Raw genomic sequence first — 18,776 nt, 5'->3', positions numbered from 1 at the left:
GCTGGGAAAAATAAGCCCTACCACAGTTAGGGGTAGTGTACTGGTAATGGGAAAAAAAAAGAAAAAAACAGAAAAAGTAGTAAATAAACAGGAGTGTCAGAGGAAAAAAACACAAATGTCAGGGTGGTTAGGGCAGATTGCCTGCCCCTCTTCCGCAGTTACGTCATAGCCCTGGTGTCTCTGGAGAAGGAGCACGCGGTGTCCACCAACACTCTTGAGCTGTTTAGGAAGAGGTGGGCACTGCAGGGAGTGGAGTGTATTATTTTCCCCTCCAACTCTATTTTGATTTAATTCCTGCCCTCCCCTTCACTGTTTGATCACACAGCATTGCCCTCTAAGAAGGGCACTGCTTGTCACTGACCACTTGGATGTTTCCTTTCTTTCTGGTGATGGAAATTGAATAAAGATTTGTACACCTTGTGTCTTTCACTATGTCTCACACCTGCACACAAAGAAAATTAAATTAAAGAATACGAATGTCAGACATTCTGTTCACTGAGAGCTAGCTTTGAGGGAGGAGCTGGATCAGTGTCAAAGACTCTCCATGTGTAAACAAAGGGTGACTTGGTGATGTGATACTGGCCTCTGTGGAGTTATTTTACATGGGTTTCCTGTGGATGCTCTGGTTTTGTTTCACAGTCCAAATGTGTGCAGGTTTGGTGGAATGGTCATGCTAAATTGCCCTTAAAGTGTCATATAGGGTGGGTGTCTGGGTCGGTTGGTATGGACATGATGGGCCAAATGATCTCTTTCCGCACTGTAGGAATTCAATGATTTCAGTAGTTTTCCCCATTTAGAGCTGCTTTGTTAAGCATCCAGCTGTCCAGGCTTTCACCCTCAAATGGGAATGATATTTTTCCAGTTGTTAATAAACTCAACTTCACCTTTGATTCCCTCATCTTCAGGAAAAGCTCTTTCATTCCTCAGAATTGACAAGGATTAGTTGATAGGAAGCTACCGATGGAAACTGTTTTCATACTGCAAGCTTAGATATGTCACTTCATGAAAATATTCAAATAATAAACTATTATAAAACATTACACATTTCAGGAATATGTACGAAATAGCCTGACACTTGTTGGATTAATTACAAAACTTGCCCAGTTAAGAATATAATCTTTCAAATTAAATTAAATGTCATAAATGTAACTGTTTCAACTGCAGACAAAACTTTCTGTAACCTTTAAATAAAGTACAAATACATACCTTATTCAGAATTTGGAATGGATTTTTCTGCATATAATCTGATAGTGCTATATAAGGGACTTTCAGTAATGCTCTGTAACAAGAACAGTAATATATAATTTTGGATGATAAAGAGTGAATTATTGAAACCTGTCAGGAATTAATGTTGATCAACAAATAAAACCAGAATGGACATCAGTACAATTATTCTTATGTTAATATCATAATCTCAGGACAATAGAGTAGGAGTTCCTCAGGGCAGTATCCTAGGCCCATGTATCTTCAGCTGCTTCATCAATGACCTTCTCTCCAGCTAAGATCAGAAGTGAGGGTGGTTGCTGATGACTGTAAATGTTTTGTACCACATGTGACTCCTCAGATATTGAAGAGGCTTGTGGATAAGCAGCAGGACACCATCCAGACTTGGGCTGACAAATCGAGAGTGTGGCGCTGCTGACTGCATCAGTGCCACCTTGTGCTCCCACGAGGAGGTTGAACAGTTCATCAACTTCACCATCACATTCCACCCTGACTTAAATTCACCTGGACCATCTCTGACACCTCCCTCCCCTTCCTGGACCTCTCCATCTCCATCAACGTGATCGACTCAACACTGACATTTTCTACTAACCCACTGACTGCCCACAGCTACCTGGATTACACCTCCTCCTGCAAAAATGCTATCCCTTATTCCCAATTCCTCCGCCTCCACTGCAACTGTGCCCAGGAGGACCAGTTCCACCACAGAACACAGCAGACAGCTTCCTTCCTTAAAGACTGCAATTTCCCCTCCCACATGGTTGATGATGCCCACCAGCACATTTCATCCACTTCCTGCACCTCTGCCTTCGAACCCCACCCTTCCAACTGCAACAAGGCTCACCAGCTCACCAGCCTCCCCACCCCACAAACCTCCGTATACATCACATCATCCTTTGCCATTTCCGACACATACAAATGGACCCCACCACCAGAGGTATATTTCTCTCCCCACTCCTATCCATATTCCGTAAAGACCGTTTACCACCGCAGGGATTACAAAACCTGTGCCCACACCTCCCCCCTCACCTCTGTCCAAGGCCCCAAAGGAGCCTTCCACATCCATCATATGCAGTGAGACTGGACACCTTCTCAGAATATCTCCAGGACACCTGCACCAACCAACCCCACTGCCCCAGGGCCGAACACCTCAACTTCCCCTCCCACTCTGTCAATGACATGGAGGTGCTGCACCTCTCCATCGTCACTCCCTTACCACCCAACACTGGAGGAAGAACACCTCATCTTCCACCTCCAACCCCATGGCATTAATGTGGATTTCACCAGTTTCCTCATTTTCCCTTCCCCCCACTTTATCCCAGTTCCAAACTTCCAGCTCAGCACCGCCCTCATGACCTGTCCATCTTTCTTTCCACCTATCCACTCCACCCACCCCTCTAACCTATCAACATTACCCCCACTTCCATCCACCAATTGCACTATCCGCTACCTTCCCCCCAGCCCCACCGCCCCTCCCATTTATCTCTCTACCCCAGAGACTCCCAGCCTCATTCCTGATGAAGGGCTTTTGCCCAAAACGTCGAGTTTCCTGCTCCTCGGATGCTGCCTGACCTGCTGTGCTTTTCCAGCACCACACTCTCAACTCTAATTTCCCACAGTTCTCACTTTCACCTTGGACTGATAAGTGGCAAGTGACATTCATACTACATAAGTATCAAGCAATGACCATCTTCAACAAACCATCTATCCATCTCTCCCTGATATTTAGTTATATTATTATCACTGAATTCCGGGTATTACCTACTGACCAGTTGCTGAACTGCACCAGCCATATAAATCCTGTATCTACAAAAGCAGGCCAGAGGCTAGTAATTTTGCAGCAAGTAACTCATCTCCACCTTCCCAAAGTCTGTCCTTCATCTACTAGGCAGGTGTTAAGAATGTGATGGAATACTTGCTAATCACTTGGAATGAGTGTAGCTCAACAATACTTAAGATGTTTGGCACCATCCAGGGTAATGTAGCCCATTTGACTGACACCCCATTCAACATTCACTCCCTTCACCATCAATGCACAGTTGCAGCATATATCATCCACAAGTTACACTGCAGCACTTTACCAAGGCTTCTTTATCAGTACCTTCCAAATCTGCAACCTCTACCACCTAGAAGGACAGGGCAGCAGATAAGTGGTAACACCACCACCTGAGTTTCCTTTTAAGCCAAGTATCACCCTAGCTTCTAACTATATAGCCATTCCTCATTTTATTACTTGGTGAAATTAAATTTAATATAAAAATTCAGATATTTTTCAAAAATCATTGCGTTTCATGGCAGAATTGTTTGAAAATATAACAACTCCTAATTGATCAAACACCGATTATTATAAAGGAATCTCATAGAGGCATAGAGATATACAGCAAGGAAATAGACCCTTCAATCAACTCATTCATGCGACCAGATATCTTAAATAAATCGAGTCGCATTTGCGAGCATTTGGCCCATATCCCCTTAATTCTGGATTAGTGGTGCTGGAAGAGCACAGCAGTTCAGGCAGCATCCAAGTCGCTTCGAAATCGACATTTCGGGCAAAAGCCCTTCAACAGGAAGGGCTTTTGCCCGAAACGTCGATTTCGAAGCGACTTGGATGCTGCCTGAACTGCTGTGCTCTTCCAGCACCACTAATCCAGAATCTGGTTTCCAGCATCTGCAGTCATTGTTTTTACCCCATATCCCCTTAAACCTTCCCTATCCACATACCCATCCAAATGCCTTTTAAATGTTGTCATTGTACCAGCCTCCACCACTTCCTCTGGCAGCTAGTTCCATACATGCACCACCCTCTGCACAAAAACATTGTCCCTTAGGTCCCTTTTAATTTTTCCCACCTCACCTTAAACCTATGCCCTCTAGTTCTGGACTCCCCCACCATGGGGAAAAGGCCTTGTTTATTTACCCTATCCATGTCCTTATGTTGATAATACAATCTCCTAATGGCTGATAAAGAATTCATTTAAGATTTACTTTATTAAACTTTGCATTTATTTTACTGCTTATCTTTGCATTCAGTCCATAAGGAGAAAAAAATAATTTTCAAAGAGTCTGTGATGTGTTTCCAAACTCCCTTTTTGGTGGCATCAATTTAATTTATGCACCAAACTCAAGTTCAAAGCAGGATTACACTGACATTCAACCCGGGAGATTTGTGAGACTTTATACACATGTTTATAAAAGAATTTTAGAAAAGCATTAAAATTAAAACCAAAACATATTAAGTCACATGAATCAGTGTCCACTCAGGAGTCCTCCACTCGAAGCTAAAGTTCAGATTCATTTCTGTTTTTGCAGAAATCCAGATTTCCACCTTTTTTCGATAATTATAACTTCAAAATATGTCAACCTGATTTGTGTCCTTGCCACTGCTCGCTTTCTGTACAGTTTTGTTTCTCCTCAGAACCTGTACCAGCACATGACAAACCAGATTTTTGAATGGAACTATATTTTCACATTTCACACTCAGCCACAATTGGGAAGTGAATAGATTAACTTGCTCTTTATTTATTTCAAAATGAGTTGGAGAATATTCTTTGCTCACTTTTTAAAATTGAAACTCACAATGTGAAAATATTGCAACAGCCATTGTGATCTTAACAGACACTAAGCTAATGAATTAAATTTAACTTGTGTTGTACAAAATTCAATTTAATGCAACAATAAGTCATCGTTCCTTTTGGTGATATAATCAGAAGTGTTAAAAGGACAAAAAGAAGGATTTGAAAACAATTCTGTCCTCAGCACACATCTTTTAAGCAATGCTTATGCATTTTAGGCTGTTAATGGGGCGAAGTTTACTTTGTACAAAATTTAATGCTGTAATTTTCAAGCGAGGTTTCTAGCTTCAACTCTATTAAATATAGAACTGAAGATATGTGGTATAATTGCTTTAAAAGAAAACCAGAATGTACAAGAGAATGCAAACCCCCTTTATCTGAAGAACAAAGCTTTCCTAAAGTTTAATCTCCTCTGGGGTTTTCATCTGGTATACATTTCATATGGCCTCAAAGTGAGGCATTCACACTGCCAGTCAAATGAGGTTACATTGAAATCTAATTGATGCTATAAATGTCATGTTAATAAGTTATGAGAAAGATCAAAAGCAGTTGTTTCAGTGAAATTGACTATTTAATAATGAATCATGCTGGCCACAAAACATGCCACTGCTGAACACCTAAATCAAGTTGACCAAATCCAAATTCAAAGAACACTTCAAGCAGCAGTCCATGCTGATAACTCAGCCTTCTTAATGTCAAAGTTTTCTCTACACCTGGTTCTGGAAAGTCCTTTGTATTTTGTACAATGGAAATATGGAATTGTATCACCAAGAGGAACAATGACTTGGTTTGTTGGGTAGCCTCCAGCATCCACCCCCAACCATAAAGTTTAAGACTTCCACAGTTTATAACTGGATTTATACTTTAGCCATAAATACAAACGTTTCTTTTTTCAAGAATAAGTGGGTGGAAACTGTTCTCCGACGGAAACTAACCCAGTGCTGTTCTGTAAATAAAGTGCCCCCTTCATATTGGTACATAATTGCTGAAATTTTGATTTCTGCGTATTAACTGGACTGAATCCTTGTTGCTGAAACTTTGAGAACTTGAGGCAGCTGCTGGAATAGAACTCATTCGCCCTCGACTGCAACAACACTTACGCTGAGCGCCTGATCGCATTGTTGCGAGCTTTAGGTGGTGGTCGGGGATGGTAACTCAGATGAGGCTCGGAAAGGTGCTGCTCCAGTGCGCTACATTTTTCGCTGTGGTCTTCTAGACCTGATTCCATGCTGCTACCGCTGGATAATAATTCGCCTTATTCCCTCACCATTAGTGACTGTAAGGACAGGACCATCATCAGCTGGTTGAGCCGGCCAACAGGTTCACCACTCCGCTTGCTGAGCGGATCTGGAACAGGCTCCGCCTTCTGCCAGCTCTTAGATACTTGTTCCCATGGAGACGAAAGACGCGGTTTCCATGGAAACTGAACGACACCTACCAGGATCCGTGCACCGGCATTTTCTTTTAAGTCGTTCAGAGGGTGGAGGCGCCGCTGCCTGGCTGTTGGCCATCACTAAATGAGCCACCTTCTTGAAGCTGCAGTCCAGGATGGTGCAGGAACACTCACGATGCTATTACAGGGAAGCTGCAGGATTTTCTCCCAGTCACAGTGAAGAAACAGCGATGTAGTTCCAAATTCAGATGGTATGTACCTTGGAGAGGAAATTGTAGGTACTGATGTTCCCATGCATCTGTTTCACTTGTCCTTCTACATGGGAGAGATGTTGAGTGAAAACCCCAGGGCATGTACAAATCCCAGGGTATGCACTGGTCACTCCTGCTTCCAAACTTTTTTCCAACCAAGGTTATCACCTCTACAACACGTGACCAAACCATCTTTATACCTACAGCCCAGACATTATGGACCATTTGTAGAAAACAAATGTCAGAGGCACCACTTTCCATATTTCATGTTAGATAAAGTATAGTTTGCAAAAGTTGTTGCAAAAAGGTTTTGCTTTATGTAGCATATTTTCCAAGACAAACAATGTTGTCATTGAACATATGGTGACTGATTCTTCTTCCTTAATACTTCTCAATTGAGTTCACAACATGAGACAGTTCTCCGTTTGCACACTGTCCAAAACTCTCAATTCTAGAGTTGTAAGTTCTCTCTTGCCGCATTTATGCTGTGCCAAAATATTAACCACCACAGAAATAGATGAAGGTGGAAAACAGAATAGAAACCAAAGGGCATAATGAAAATCTATCAGTTTATGAAGATCTCAACACAAACAGCTAACAAAATCAGAGCAAAAGCCTTGTAGAAATTGCAACAACCTCAACCACATTAAAAAAGACACAACTGTGATTTTAAACTAAAATTTATTTACAATAGAGAACTTCATTGACACACATGCATTTTTATAAATCCATAATGCAGATCAAGTCTAGACTCTTAAGGCTTCACTGAAAATTTGCAAGACTCTGCTTGCAGTAATGTAATGTACAGTAAGTTGAAACTTTGAAGACACAATACATGGGGGGGCCCATTAAAAGAAATAAACAAAAAAAAATCAATCTCAATATCTAATGCATCTCATCTAATCATTAAAGAACCAGTCTCCCTGATACAGGAACTCATAACATTTGTTGTGTGCCATACTACAATACAGCAGACAGTAAAAGAAAACTTCCATGGGCCAGTTGTATGCTACATACATTAAACAGTCCTCCGTGGAAAGAGATATAGTGCATTGAAAATGTGGTGAAATCCCCAGTGTTCACATAGGTCAGCCAACATTACTGCACCACTGGCTTTATTGCACTCAGTACTTTTTCCCTACTTTGAAAAAAAAATTAGGCAACATTAACTCTTCCCCATTTTGGCAATCAGTTCATCACAGATTTTAGTCAGTTCTTCTACTTCCTTATTCTGGAAAAAAAAAGAGAAACAAATTAAATGTACACTTTTTCAGGCTTACAAGGATGTCACAAATTGTGTTATTTTTAAATGACCACCCTAATTAATACACATACAAGTACCACAAAAAAAACCTAATCTTTTCAAAGATATTTTCAGAAAATCAATAAAATCTCAAAACTTAAATGTTTGTCAATTAACAGGTCAAAACTTATTTGCTCTTATGTGCCCTATTTCTATATCACCCACAAACAAAAATCCCACAGCTGTTGGTACATGTTAAATCAGTTCCATGGTTGGTGCTTGTGATGAATGGGAGTTAAGAATGTGGCACTGGAAAAGCACAACAGTCAGGCAGCATCCGAGGAGCAGGAGGATCAATGTTTCTGGCAAAAGCCCTTCATCAGGAGGTTATCATTTAAGGAATGAATTCATGCATTGCAAAAGTTATACGTTCGTTTGGGTGAAAGAACACAACAGAAAAAGTGGTCCAACCATGGTGAACAAAGGAAATTAAGGATTTGATTCAAAGAGGAGTCACATGGAGAAAGTAGCACACCTGAGGACTGACAGCAGTTTAGAATTCAGCAAAGGAGGACTGAAAGGTTGATTAAGAGGGAAAAAAATTGAGAAGAGAGTAAACTTGCAAGGAACATTAGTGTGCACTATAAGAGCTTCTATGAGTATGTAAAAGAAAAAAGATTAGTCAAGACAAATGTGGGCCCCTTACAGTCTGAAACAGGAAAATTGATAATTGATAACAAGGAAATGGTAGATCAATTAAACAACTAATTTTGCTGTCTTCACAAAAACAAAAAAATCTTCCCAAAATGGGAGGGAAGCAAGGATCTTTTGGGAAGGAGTTGTTGAACGAAGTCAATTATTATATTAAAAAAAACTTGATAAATTAATGGGATTGAAAGCTGAAACACCTATCGGACCTGACAAACTATACGGCCAGTATATTAAAGGGGGTGGGAATTCAAATAGTGGATGCATTGGTTGTCATCTTCCACTATTCTATGTATTCAGGTATAGTCTCAGATTGGAAGGTGTCGGAAGTAAAAGGAGGAAGGGAGAAAAAGCAGGAATTACAGACTAGTTAATCTAACTAATCAGTAATAGAAAAATTGTTGGGGTCCAATCCAATGGACCGGATGGCAGAACAGTTAAAAATAACAATAGTTTTACACAGAGTCAACATGGCCATTTTGGGCTGAGATTGGGAGAAATTTCTTCACTCAGAGCATAGAGAACTATAGAATCCTCTACCATGCAAAGCTGGGGAGACCTCGACATGAAATAAATAAATAATTTCAGAAATAAATGGTTAGATTTCTAGAAGCTAAAACAGTCAAGGGGTGAGAGGGGAGATATAGTTTGGAGATACAGAATCAGCCATGCTCATGTTGAATGGTAAAACAGGTAAAATAGCCTACTCCTGCTCCTATTTTCTGGGCTTTCATTTACTAGATGTTCCTTACCTGCTTGCAGAAATAATATTATTATCTAATCATAAGCTTGCACAAGTGCACAATGAGGACTGGATTTTCATTTTTTTCCAGTCAGACCAATGTATTAGAATAATTTGTACTTTAATGTGGTTAATTACCCATATATCTCATTTTAGAATAAACTTTATAGATTTTATAAAGTAAACTTCATGTGAACTACATACAGCATGAAAAATACCACATAATACACAAAGTGTTCATTGTTCAACTTCAGCACTGCAGCAAAGTGATTTCTGTAACAGTGAATTTGGAAATATACTTAAGTAATTAGAACAGTGACCAAACCCTTCAGTTTCCCAAAAGGAAAGCTTTAGCAGCTGAGCATCTCATGTTAGTGCAAAATGTATCCATGCAATAAAAGTAGAGGCTTTAAAATGGAATGTGGAATGTTCTTTAACATGGACATTATGAAATCATGTTGCAGATGCTAGGAATGTGGGAACCACAGTTGGGATGTAAACTGAGCACGAACTGGAGGACTAGTGTCCAGCTTGGGTATTTAATTTAAACAGCTCATCATACTCACATTTAACCAATAGTGAATATTCTTTGTGCAATTTAACTATACTCCTACATTTCAGACAAATCCCAAAAATATAAACAAAATTTAGCACAACATTGCTGTATAAATCTCAGAAGATATGTATAGCAACTAATTGGAATATATTTAGATAGGAATATCTTGAAAGTTTATCAGCATTAAAAATTACAGAGTAAAATATTGTACAAAAATTCAGAAAGTATCTGATTTAAATATTGAAAAGCACTCATTCCTAACATACACTTAATTACCTTTTGTTCTAAAGTTCTCTCCAGTGACTCGACTTTCATCTGTTCTTTCCGCAAGCTGGCCTGAAAGGCTGTCTGTTCTGATTTGGACTTGGCTCGTACTTGAGCAATCTCAGCATTAGCCCTAAAATTCAAATGATTTTTCACTGAACGCATGTGTAGGCATCATTTGTTTAAGAACAAACAATGTTAGTGCACAATATGCTAACTCTAAGTCAATAATAGTACAGAAGGAGAGAAAATGCAAGGAGAATAAAGGTTTAAATGGGGATTGTATAAAGTAAAAAATGTGCCCCCATGTTTAATGCAATTTGATTCCCATTATTCATTTGAAGTTATGAGGCAGAAAGTATGAATTTATTATAACTTAATTTGTAAAGTATAAAAGATTTAAGATTTAACAGCAATTAACATTTAAGACTTGTTCTGGGTTATTAAGCTAGAAGTTGTACATTGTGGTATTACTGCTGTTAGGACAATACAAAAATTCAACTGTAATCATATACTCAATATGATTACATAGAATATTTTACATATTTTTATAAGATAAGAAGAAGTGCAAGAATGTCAACACCTCTCAATGTCTCATTATTTGTACTTCATCATACATTGTAAGTGCTGGTAATGATGTATGGATAGGTGATTATCTAGTCAGCTCTATATATATATTTTCATACATTTCCACCTATTACACAAGAGGATTCAATTATGTTAATTGATGCTAAGACAATTGAATAGCCTTTATTAGTTTCAACTGTTTTGCACTACCCCAACACAGAGTACAATGCACATCAGGTAGAGGCAGATAATGTTATCCACATGAAACAATGGGCTGAGCTTTTGTTCCCGAGTTCCAATCCTGTTGTCAGGAAGAAATGTAATGTGATTTGGAACTTACAAATACTGGCACCAAGATCCAAAGGGAAAATTTATGCAGAGATGGTGAATTCGAAGGTTATGTCCAAAAGTCCAGCCACACTGTCATTTGGAGGGGAAGTCACTGTATAGGATAGCCTTTGACCATCACTGTGACTATATGACGACCTTGGCAGTCAGGTGGGGGTAAGTGGAGCCCCATAGTGACCCCAATCTGTTCTTGAGATGCCACTCCAAGCCAGCAACCAGGCTTCAGCCTCAACGAGGGGCTTACCCACCAACTGGAAAGTTCCAGGCCGTTTTTGGCAAGCAGCCTCATTGGGTATTTTAGTTTGCCTAACAGGGCCACCCACCTCCAGTCTCATTTCTGTACTCCATCAGCCCACTAACTTCTCTCATCACAAGTACTGCCTGACCTGAGGACTTCCAGAATTGTATGTTTGTTTTTCCTAATATTAGGAAGAAAGAGTATTTACTTGTCAAGCTTCTCCTCTGCATGGATTTTGAGAGCATGGTATCGCTGTTCTTCTTTCTTTACCCGGGCAAGATACTCTTGGGCACATTTCTTCAACACTTCCTCATTCTACCAAAAACAAAAGTAACTGTCGTGAAGATCAGAATTTATACAACAAAAAAATACATTTCCACGATTACTTCCTTTTCATACCCACCATGAATATTGTTGATTTGACTGAGGTCGTCAATCAGAGGGAATATGTAATTCAGTAAGGAAATACTGGCAAGCTGCAGGAAAGCTTAGACTCCAGCCTTTGGTTCCAGATCGAATGATTTGTAGTTTTCAAAGTCAAAATTTCAAGAAATGCATACTTAGGTATTTCAATTGGTCTTGATTTTTCTGACAGAGTAGATGAATAACATTATTCATCTTAACATTTCCCTACAGAATTCTGTGGATTTTTACACTATTATTTATGGCATCCTTGGTCTGGGAGCAAGATACAGTATTTCCTTCAACAAATTGGGTCCTGGGAAGTGCTGCCAAACAAAGAGACCTTGGTGTGCAGATTCATAGTTCCCTGAAGGTGGAGTCGCAAGTAGACGGGGAAGTGAAGATGACATTTGGTATATTTGCCTTTATTGGTTAGTGCATTGAGTGTAGGTGTTAGGAGGTCATGTCACGGCTGTACAGTACATTGGTTAGGCTACTTTTGAAATGCTACATTCAATGCTTGTCTCCCTGCTATAGTAAAGATGTTGTTAAACTTGAGAGGGTGCAGAAAAGATTTACAGGGACGTTGCCAGGGTTGGAGGGTTTGAGCTGTATAAAGAGGCTGAATAGGCTGGAGCTATTTTCCTTGGAGTGTCAGAGGTTTATACAATCATGAGGGGCATGGATAGAGTGAATAGCCAAGGTCTTTTTTCCCCCACAGTAAGGGGGTCCAAAACTAGAGGGCATAGGTTTGAGGTGAGAGGGAAAAGATTTAAAAGGGACCGAAGGAGCAACTTTTTTACACAGTTGAATGAAATGCCAGATGAAATGCTGGAGCCTGGTACAATTACAACATTTAAAAGGCATCTGGATGCATATATGAGTAGGAAGTGTTTAGAGGGATGTGGGCCAAGTGCTAGCAAATGGGATTAGGTCAGATTGGGATACCTGGTTAGCATGGACAATTGTACTGAATGGTTTGCTTCCGTGCTGTACAACTCTATGACTCAGATTAAAGAATCCTTGCCTAGACACGCAGGGCAGGATTTTAACTCATTCAAAATGTAATCACTGACACAAAATTAAAATCAAGCCTGCACAGTTGAAACTATGGTCTTAAAATATTTAATCAAATGTCAAATAATGTACAGAAAACAAAATGAAGTCCATAAAAGGAAGAAAATGAGGAAAAGAGATTGAAACAAAGATGATGATTGAAACAAAGGAAGTAAAAAATAAAAATGGCAAAATCCTTTCTTAAGTTTAATTTTGTCTTCTCCTCAATGATGATTAAAATGTGAAGGAATACAACTCCACACTTACAAAAGTGCATTGCAATGTCAGCAATGCTTTTCAGTGGTCAATTGCATATGGTTAAAAAGTTCATTTATTCTTAAATGGATAAGCCTCTATTGTGCCTTGTTCATTTAGTAGATATCGTGTCGGTAATTATTACAACTGCAGACCCTTCATGTGTTTGAATGCTGAGCCCTTCAGTGAGATGACATTCTCTCAAACCTTCTGAGTAGGCCAATCAGACAGCAATTTTCTGATTTCTACATTTTAATGGACATGCACAGAAATTGCTGACAGATTTACTCCTCTAAAAAGGTTATTGGTTGCAGTTCCCTCTGGAGATATAAGCACAAACATTTAGCCTGGCAATCCATTGGAGGGAGTGCTGTATTGTCAGACATGCCACCTTTCAGATGAACATTCAAATCAAAAACCTTTTTCTATTCATACTCAGGATGTGGGCATTGTTGGTTGGGCCAGTATTTATTGCCAATCCCTATTAGGCCTTCAGAGGTTGATGGCGAGCTGTCTTCTTGAACCACTCAACCGGTTTAATGGAGGTACAACCATCATGTCTTTGGGAAGAAGTTCCAGGATTTTTACCCAGTGAGTTTGACCTCTTGTTCTCCCACTTGAACGTAAGATATTTTTATATTTTGAATATTTTAATATCAATAGATAAATATTTTGAATAGCAGCAGGAAGAAGTGATTCCCACCCTGGCCAATGTTTATCCTTTAAATAATACCTCTAAAGTACAGATTTTCTGGTCACTCTTACATTACTGTTTGTTGCATGATGTTACATACAAACTGATGTCGTGTTTTTAATATTAAAACAGTGACCAGACTCCATTGGCTTTAAAAGACTTTGGATATTACAAATTTGAGCATTTTATAAGTACAAGTCCTTCCCTTTCTCCCCCTTTTTAATAGCAATGAGCATTGACAGATGCCCTACCACACTTCATGCAAAACCTGGACCATTGATATTATATTGGTCAATTAAATAAATTATGTTTAAAGTGTTGTTCTATGAAGTCTACAAACTAAAAATTTTTCCCCCAGGCTTCTACAATGTAAATAAATAATCTACTAATTTATATGAAATTTAGATTAAATGCAGTAGCCTTTAATGTAATATTCTAATTTTATTTTTTTCTTTTGAGATATAATTTGTCTCTATTATCTTTTCTTTACATATAATTTGATTTTGTAAAACTGTTTGACAAATGTTTGGAGTTTTTTGAGGATTTAACTGGTAGAACAGATGAAAGAGAACCAGTGGATATGGTGGATTTGGATTTTCAGAAAGTTAATGATAACTCCCACATAGAAGTTTAGTGTAAAAAAATTAAAGCATGTGGGACTGGAGTAATGCGTAGCATGTTATAAGATTTGGTTAGTAAAGACAAACCAAGGAGTAAATGGGTCATTTTTGGAATGAAAATGATGACGAGTAGAGTACTGCAAGGATCAGTGCTGGAGCCTCAGCTACTCTCAATAAAGGAATGATCTGGATGAGGAAATCAAATGTAACATTACCAAGTTTGCTGATGACACACAACTAGGTGTGATTGTTAATGGTGAAGAGGAATCATAAAATTCTAATAGGGCTGGACAGATTGGATGCAGGGATAATGCTTCCCTTGAAGTCTCAAGATACATGGGAGGTCATTCCACCTTGAGATATTTCTTCATTTAGCGTGTAGTGAACCTGTGGAATTCTCTACTGCAAAAAGTTGAGGTGAAGTTACTGAATAATATTATGAAGGAAATAGATTTCTAGAGACCGAAGGTGTCCAGGGGAATGGGGAGAGCATGAGGGTATAGCATTGTAATTGAGGATCAGCTAGGAGTGTCCTGATGGGCTGAATGTGCTACCCCAGCTTTCTATGTTTGTTGCACAGTACTTGTACATAGAACAGTTAACTTTGTGGCTGTGGATAGCATCACATGAGGCAGCGAACCAAATCACAGCTATTGGTCTTTGAATAAATACCACTATATTTGTGTGCAGGGAAAAGTGAGGACTGCAGATGCTGAAGATTAAAGTTGAGAGTGTGGTAATGTAAAAGCACCTTGTCAGGCTGCTCCTCGGATACCATCTTTGTGTGCAACTGAGTAAATGTAAGGTTAATTTTAAAAAGAAAATCCTTAAAATGTTCTCCATTTTTTAAAAAATACAAACTAAAATCTTTCAGGTTAGATTATTGCAATTCTCTTGTTATAGGAATAATTGCCAGCCTGATTTTATTGATAAACCTTCATACTTAAATCAACCTACCTTTCGGAACCCCTCTAACACCTCCTTCATCTTCTCATATCTCCTAAAGAGGTCTGCGAGAGATTTCTCCACAGAGTTCAGATCAGACAAGGCCTGATCTTTTTCCATTATTAGCTGCTGTACATTGTGATGTGAGATGGACTTTTCTCTGTGATCATCCTCTGCAGAAAAAAAATAACAGATTACAAGATATATTTATGCACCAAAATTCAAAAGTCCAACTCCACACATTTTCAGTAATCAAACAGTGAGTGAGAAAAATGCAGAACTCTTATTGAACTTTGCCTCATAATTCAATACGTGAAACTAGAAGGCTGAGTACGTAAGTGTTTTTATTTCAGCATTTAAATGGTTATTTTTCGAAAAGAATGCCAAACTACTCAAAAATTACATTATTCAATATTGTGGTGGTACAAATTCCAGGATATTTTGTGTCAAAATGAGGGACAAAAAGAAAATCAGAAGGACAAAAATGTGTCAAAAACCTTACATCAATCTAACCACAGAAGTAAATAGACAGGGAATTAAACAGTAAAGAGACATATAATGTCATAAAAGCAAGATGATGGAGACCTAAAGTAAAAACAGGAAATGCTGGAGAAAATCAGTAGGTCTGGCAGCATTTGCGGAGAGAGAAGCAGAGTTAACACTGTGTCAAATATGACTCTTCTTCGGAACAGTTCTGAAGCAGTCACGCCAGACCTGAAACGTTAACTTGTTTTCTCTCCCAATGAATACTGCCAGACCAGTTTACTTCTTCAGCATGTTCTACTCATTCAAAACATGTCATTTCAGCTTAAAGATGACCAAGTAAACAACTCTCATTAAGAAAGATCAAGGTAAAAATCAATCTGTGTCAGATTTTAGGTGTGACAATTATGACTTGCACCTTTCCCATGTTAATAGATGTGGGTGCAGGCAGCAAACAAATTTGGGGCTATAACTTATTTATTTGATTTTACCTCCTCCCATACTGCTGACTGCCTCTGCACTCAGAAGGGAACCGAACAGCAAGTGCAAAAAGCTTTCAGAGAAGCTTATCATCCGACCCAAAAGGCAGCCTGTCCCTCTTAAAGGGAGGCTGCACTGCTTTTCAGAAGGCTGCTGCTGGATATTATTGCTCCAATTGTAAACAGGAAAAGTGCATTACTAGGATAGAGAGGAGATTCAGGAGGCAGCAATGCAAACCTTGGTGTTGGATAGGAATAGGAAGAGACACACCATGGCGCCACAGGAGGGACCATGATGAGGAGGTTGGGGTTGGGGGGAGAATGTGCTCAGGAAGCACCCATCGATGTCTGGGCAGAGTTGGGTTCTATACAGAGTGAGAGAGTGTAGGGGCAGAATCTCCTCAAAGACAAACTTTATAAGGGAGTAGGAGAAGGTGGTTGAGGGTGTCAATTCCTGACATCTGGCCCTGAGGAACTGGTAGCAGTGTCACAAGATGTCTCATGACCTTAGGTGACCAAGGTCTTCATAACATCCCCCATCCCAATCTCTCATGTTGCTTAGTGCATCACACCTCAAATCACACAGACATGAACAGCCCCTCACACTCAGAACTCTCAGTTAACATGCAATAAACCACACCTCACATTTATTAATACTGCCAACTACTTTCTGCTGCCTCCCATATCTCCAGTTATTCAGAAATAGCAAACAAACTACCAAAATACAATAACTACAAAATCAGTAGTTCTTCCCTCATTGAGATGCAGATGATGGGGAAAAGGAACAACTGCATTGCACAAAGGAAGAGATTTATTGACACCAGTTCAAATATAGGCACTGCATGTATTTCAGATGGTGCCATACATCTGGGATTAGCACATGGTGAATCACCAGGCATGAATGCACTGCAGAGGACTCTGATGAAGTCCTTGTCACGGTGGCATAATTGGAGAATGCAGTTGATACAAAGGTGCTGCATGCATTAGTAGTCTTGACTGAAAAAATCTCTTCCAATTCCTATCAAGGAGTGTGGCAGGATTGGACTCCAACTTGGCACAGCGTGATGCAGAACCTACCCTCCATGTAGCTCTGCTTCAGCACAGTGTCACCCTGCAACCATAGTCTCTATTGCAGTCTCTCTGTGAACAGGTCACCCAGTCCTCTTTGTTCCTTATGAGGATGCAGCAACACCAGATTACCAGGACTAGGAACTCATCACAATACATCCAAAAACCCTACACAGTACTTTGATAGACCTTTCAATCCTAAATAAAAAATCAAAATCAAGTGATCTGCAATTTTGCAAATTGGCCCTACATGTTGGGGTCTTCTTGTAACTAAATGCTTATCCTTTGGAGAATGGCATGCAACTTTGCTGGGATAGACCTGCAGGATCCAAATTTGGAAAGAAAGTATTTGGAACATTTCATGAGGATTGAACGCACAGTGCATGAGGGAAAAGGCCATTGAGATCATGTACAGTCATTTCTAGCAGGCTTACAGGTCCAACTATGGTGCCCACTGTTTATAATTAATATGACAAGTGCAGTCTTCAAACACTCAGAACTGCTGCTTGATCATAAGCTCAAATGATATTTGGTAAATAATAGACAAATAGCAAGAAGACTAACAGTAGAATAGGAATCCTAAACACATATTGGTCTAACATAAGTATTTCATAAGAAAAAGACCTCATTCATCTGCCCTGTTATAGAACTTGGAAAGCCTTTCCATCAAGCTGTGGAGAAAAAGTTTTCTCTTGCTCTGGAAATCAGTATAATCCAAAATCATACAGAAACTTCTTCACTCAGAATGTGTTAGGATTTGCCTGGGAGAGTGGTGGAGGTTTCAAAAGAGAGTTGGATGTTTGTTTGAAAGTAATGAAGTAACAGGACTAGAGAGATAGGGCTGGAAAATGGGACTAGACAGGCCTTATTCCTGATGAGGGGCTTTTGCCCGAAACGTCGATTTTCCTGCTACCTGACCTGCTGTGCTTTTCCAGCACCACTCTAATCTAGACTCTGATCTCCAGCATCTGCTGTCCTCACTTTCACCTGGAGAATGGGACTAATTGAGTAGTCTTTCAGGAGCCAATACAGACACAATGGCCTCCTTCTGTATTGTAAAATTCTATGATTCTATAATTGAATGATGAGCTGGGCATACTACGTGTCAGAATCCATCTTCTGCAACAGAAAGATGTGGTTGGGCCAGAAGCTCCCATGTGGTGCTCGAACAGACACACCAACAGGTTAAAGAAAAATCTCTTCTCTGCCATGGTTAGACTGACGAATACATGCATTCTCTAACTTCAAATCATGTTGATCTTGCTTTGCGCACCTCCTGTGCAGTATAACCTGTATACCTCCCTCTGTCTAAGCACCCTTTGATCTCTATGTCCTTGTTTGCTATGATCTGACTGAACTGCTCACAAAACAAAGCTTTTCACTGTACTTAGGTACATGTAATTACATCAAATCAAAATCAAGTTAAATTGCATGACAACAACAATAACACTATAAGACTTTTCAGTATTTGTCACTACAAAAAACAAAGCTGTAACTAAAGTTCCTTGAAATTTCTGTACAGATAGCAGGTTTGTGAAGCACATCATGAAATAACCTCGCATAATATTCATGCCTCCCTGTGGGAGAGTCTCTCAGGCAATGACCTTGCCTGGATCACTGTCCTTGTACAGAAATAGAAATGCAGAGCATAGGCAAATTTGCTGAACT

General features: G+C 39.5%; 1 protein-coding gene across 3 annotated transcripts in view; it reads right to left on the bottom strand.

Moving 5' to 3' along the window:
- Positions 1-7,104: 7,104 nt before the first annotated feature.
- The window catches only part of tacc2 (transforming, acidic coiled-coil containing protein 2), a 264,812-nt gene continuing 253,140 nt past the window's right edge, over positions 7,105-18,776 (bottom strand). For all 3 annotated transcript variants that reach the window (XM_072557490.1, XM_072557491.1, XM_072557492.1), the window contains 4 exons: positions 15,091-15,251; positions 11,315-11,421; positions 9,966-10,086; positions 7,105-7,671 (listed from right to left, as the gene is read on the bottom strand). In XM_072557490.1, the coding sequence (XP_072413591.1) occupies positions 7,606-7,671; positions 9,966-10,086; positions 11,315-11,421; positions 15,091-15,251 (455 nt within the window). In that variant the 3' untranslated portion in view covers positions 7,105-7,605. The remainder of the gene's footprint in view (positions 7,672-9,965; positions 10,087-11,314; positions 11,422-15,090; positions 15,252-18,776) is intronic.

Source organism: Chiloscyllium punctatum, chromosome 38, assembly GCF_047496795.1.
Source record: "Chiloscyllium punctatum isolate Juve2018m chromosome 38, sChiPun1.3, whole genome shotgun sequence".
In the NCBI taxonomy this organism is placed as follows: Eukaryota; Metazoa; Chordata; class Chondrichthyes; order Orectolobiformes; family Hemiscylliidae; genus Chiloscyllium; species Chiloscyllium punctatum.
Note: the sequence above shows the minus strand (reverse complement) of the source record. Positions and strands in the feature narration are given on the sequence as shown.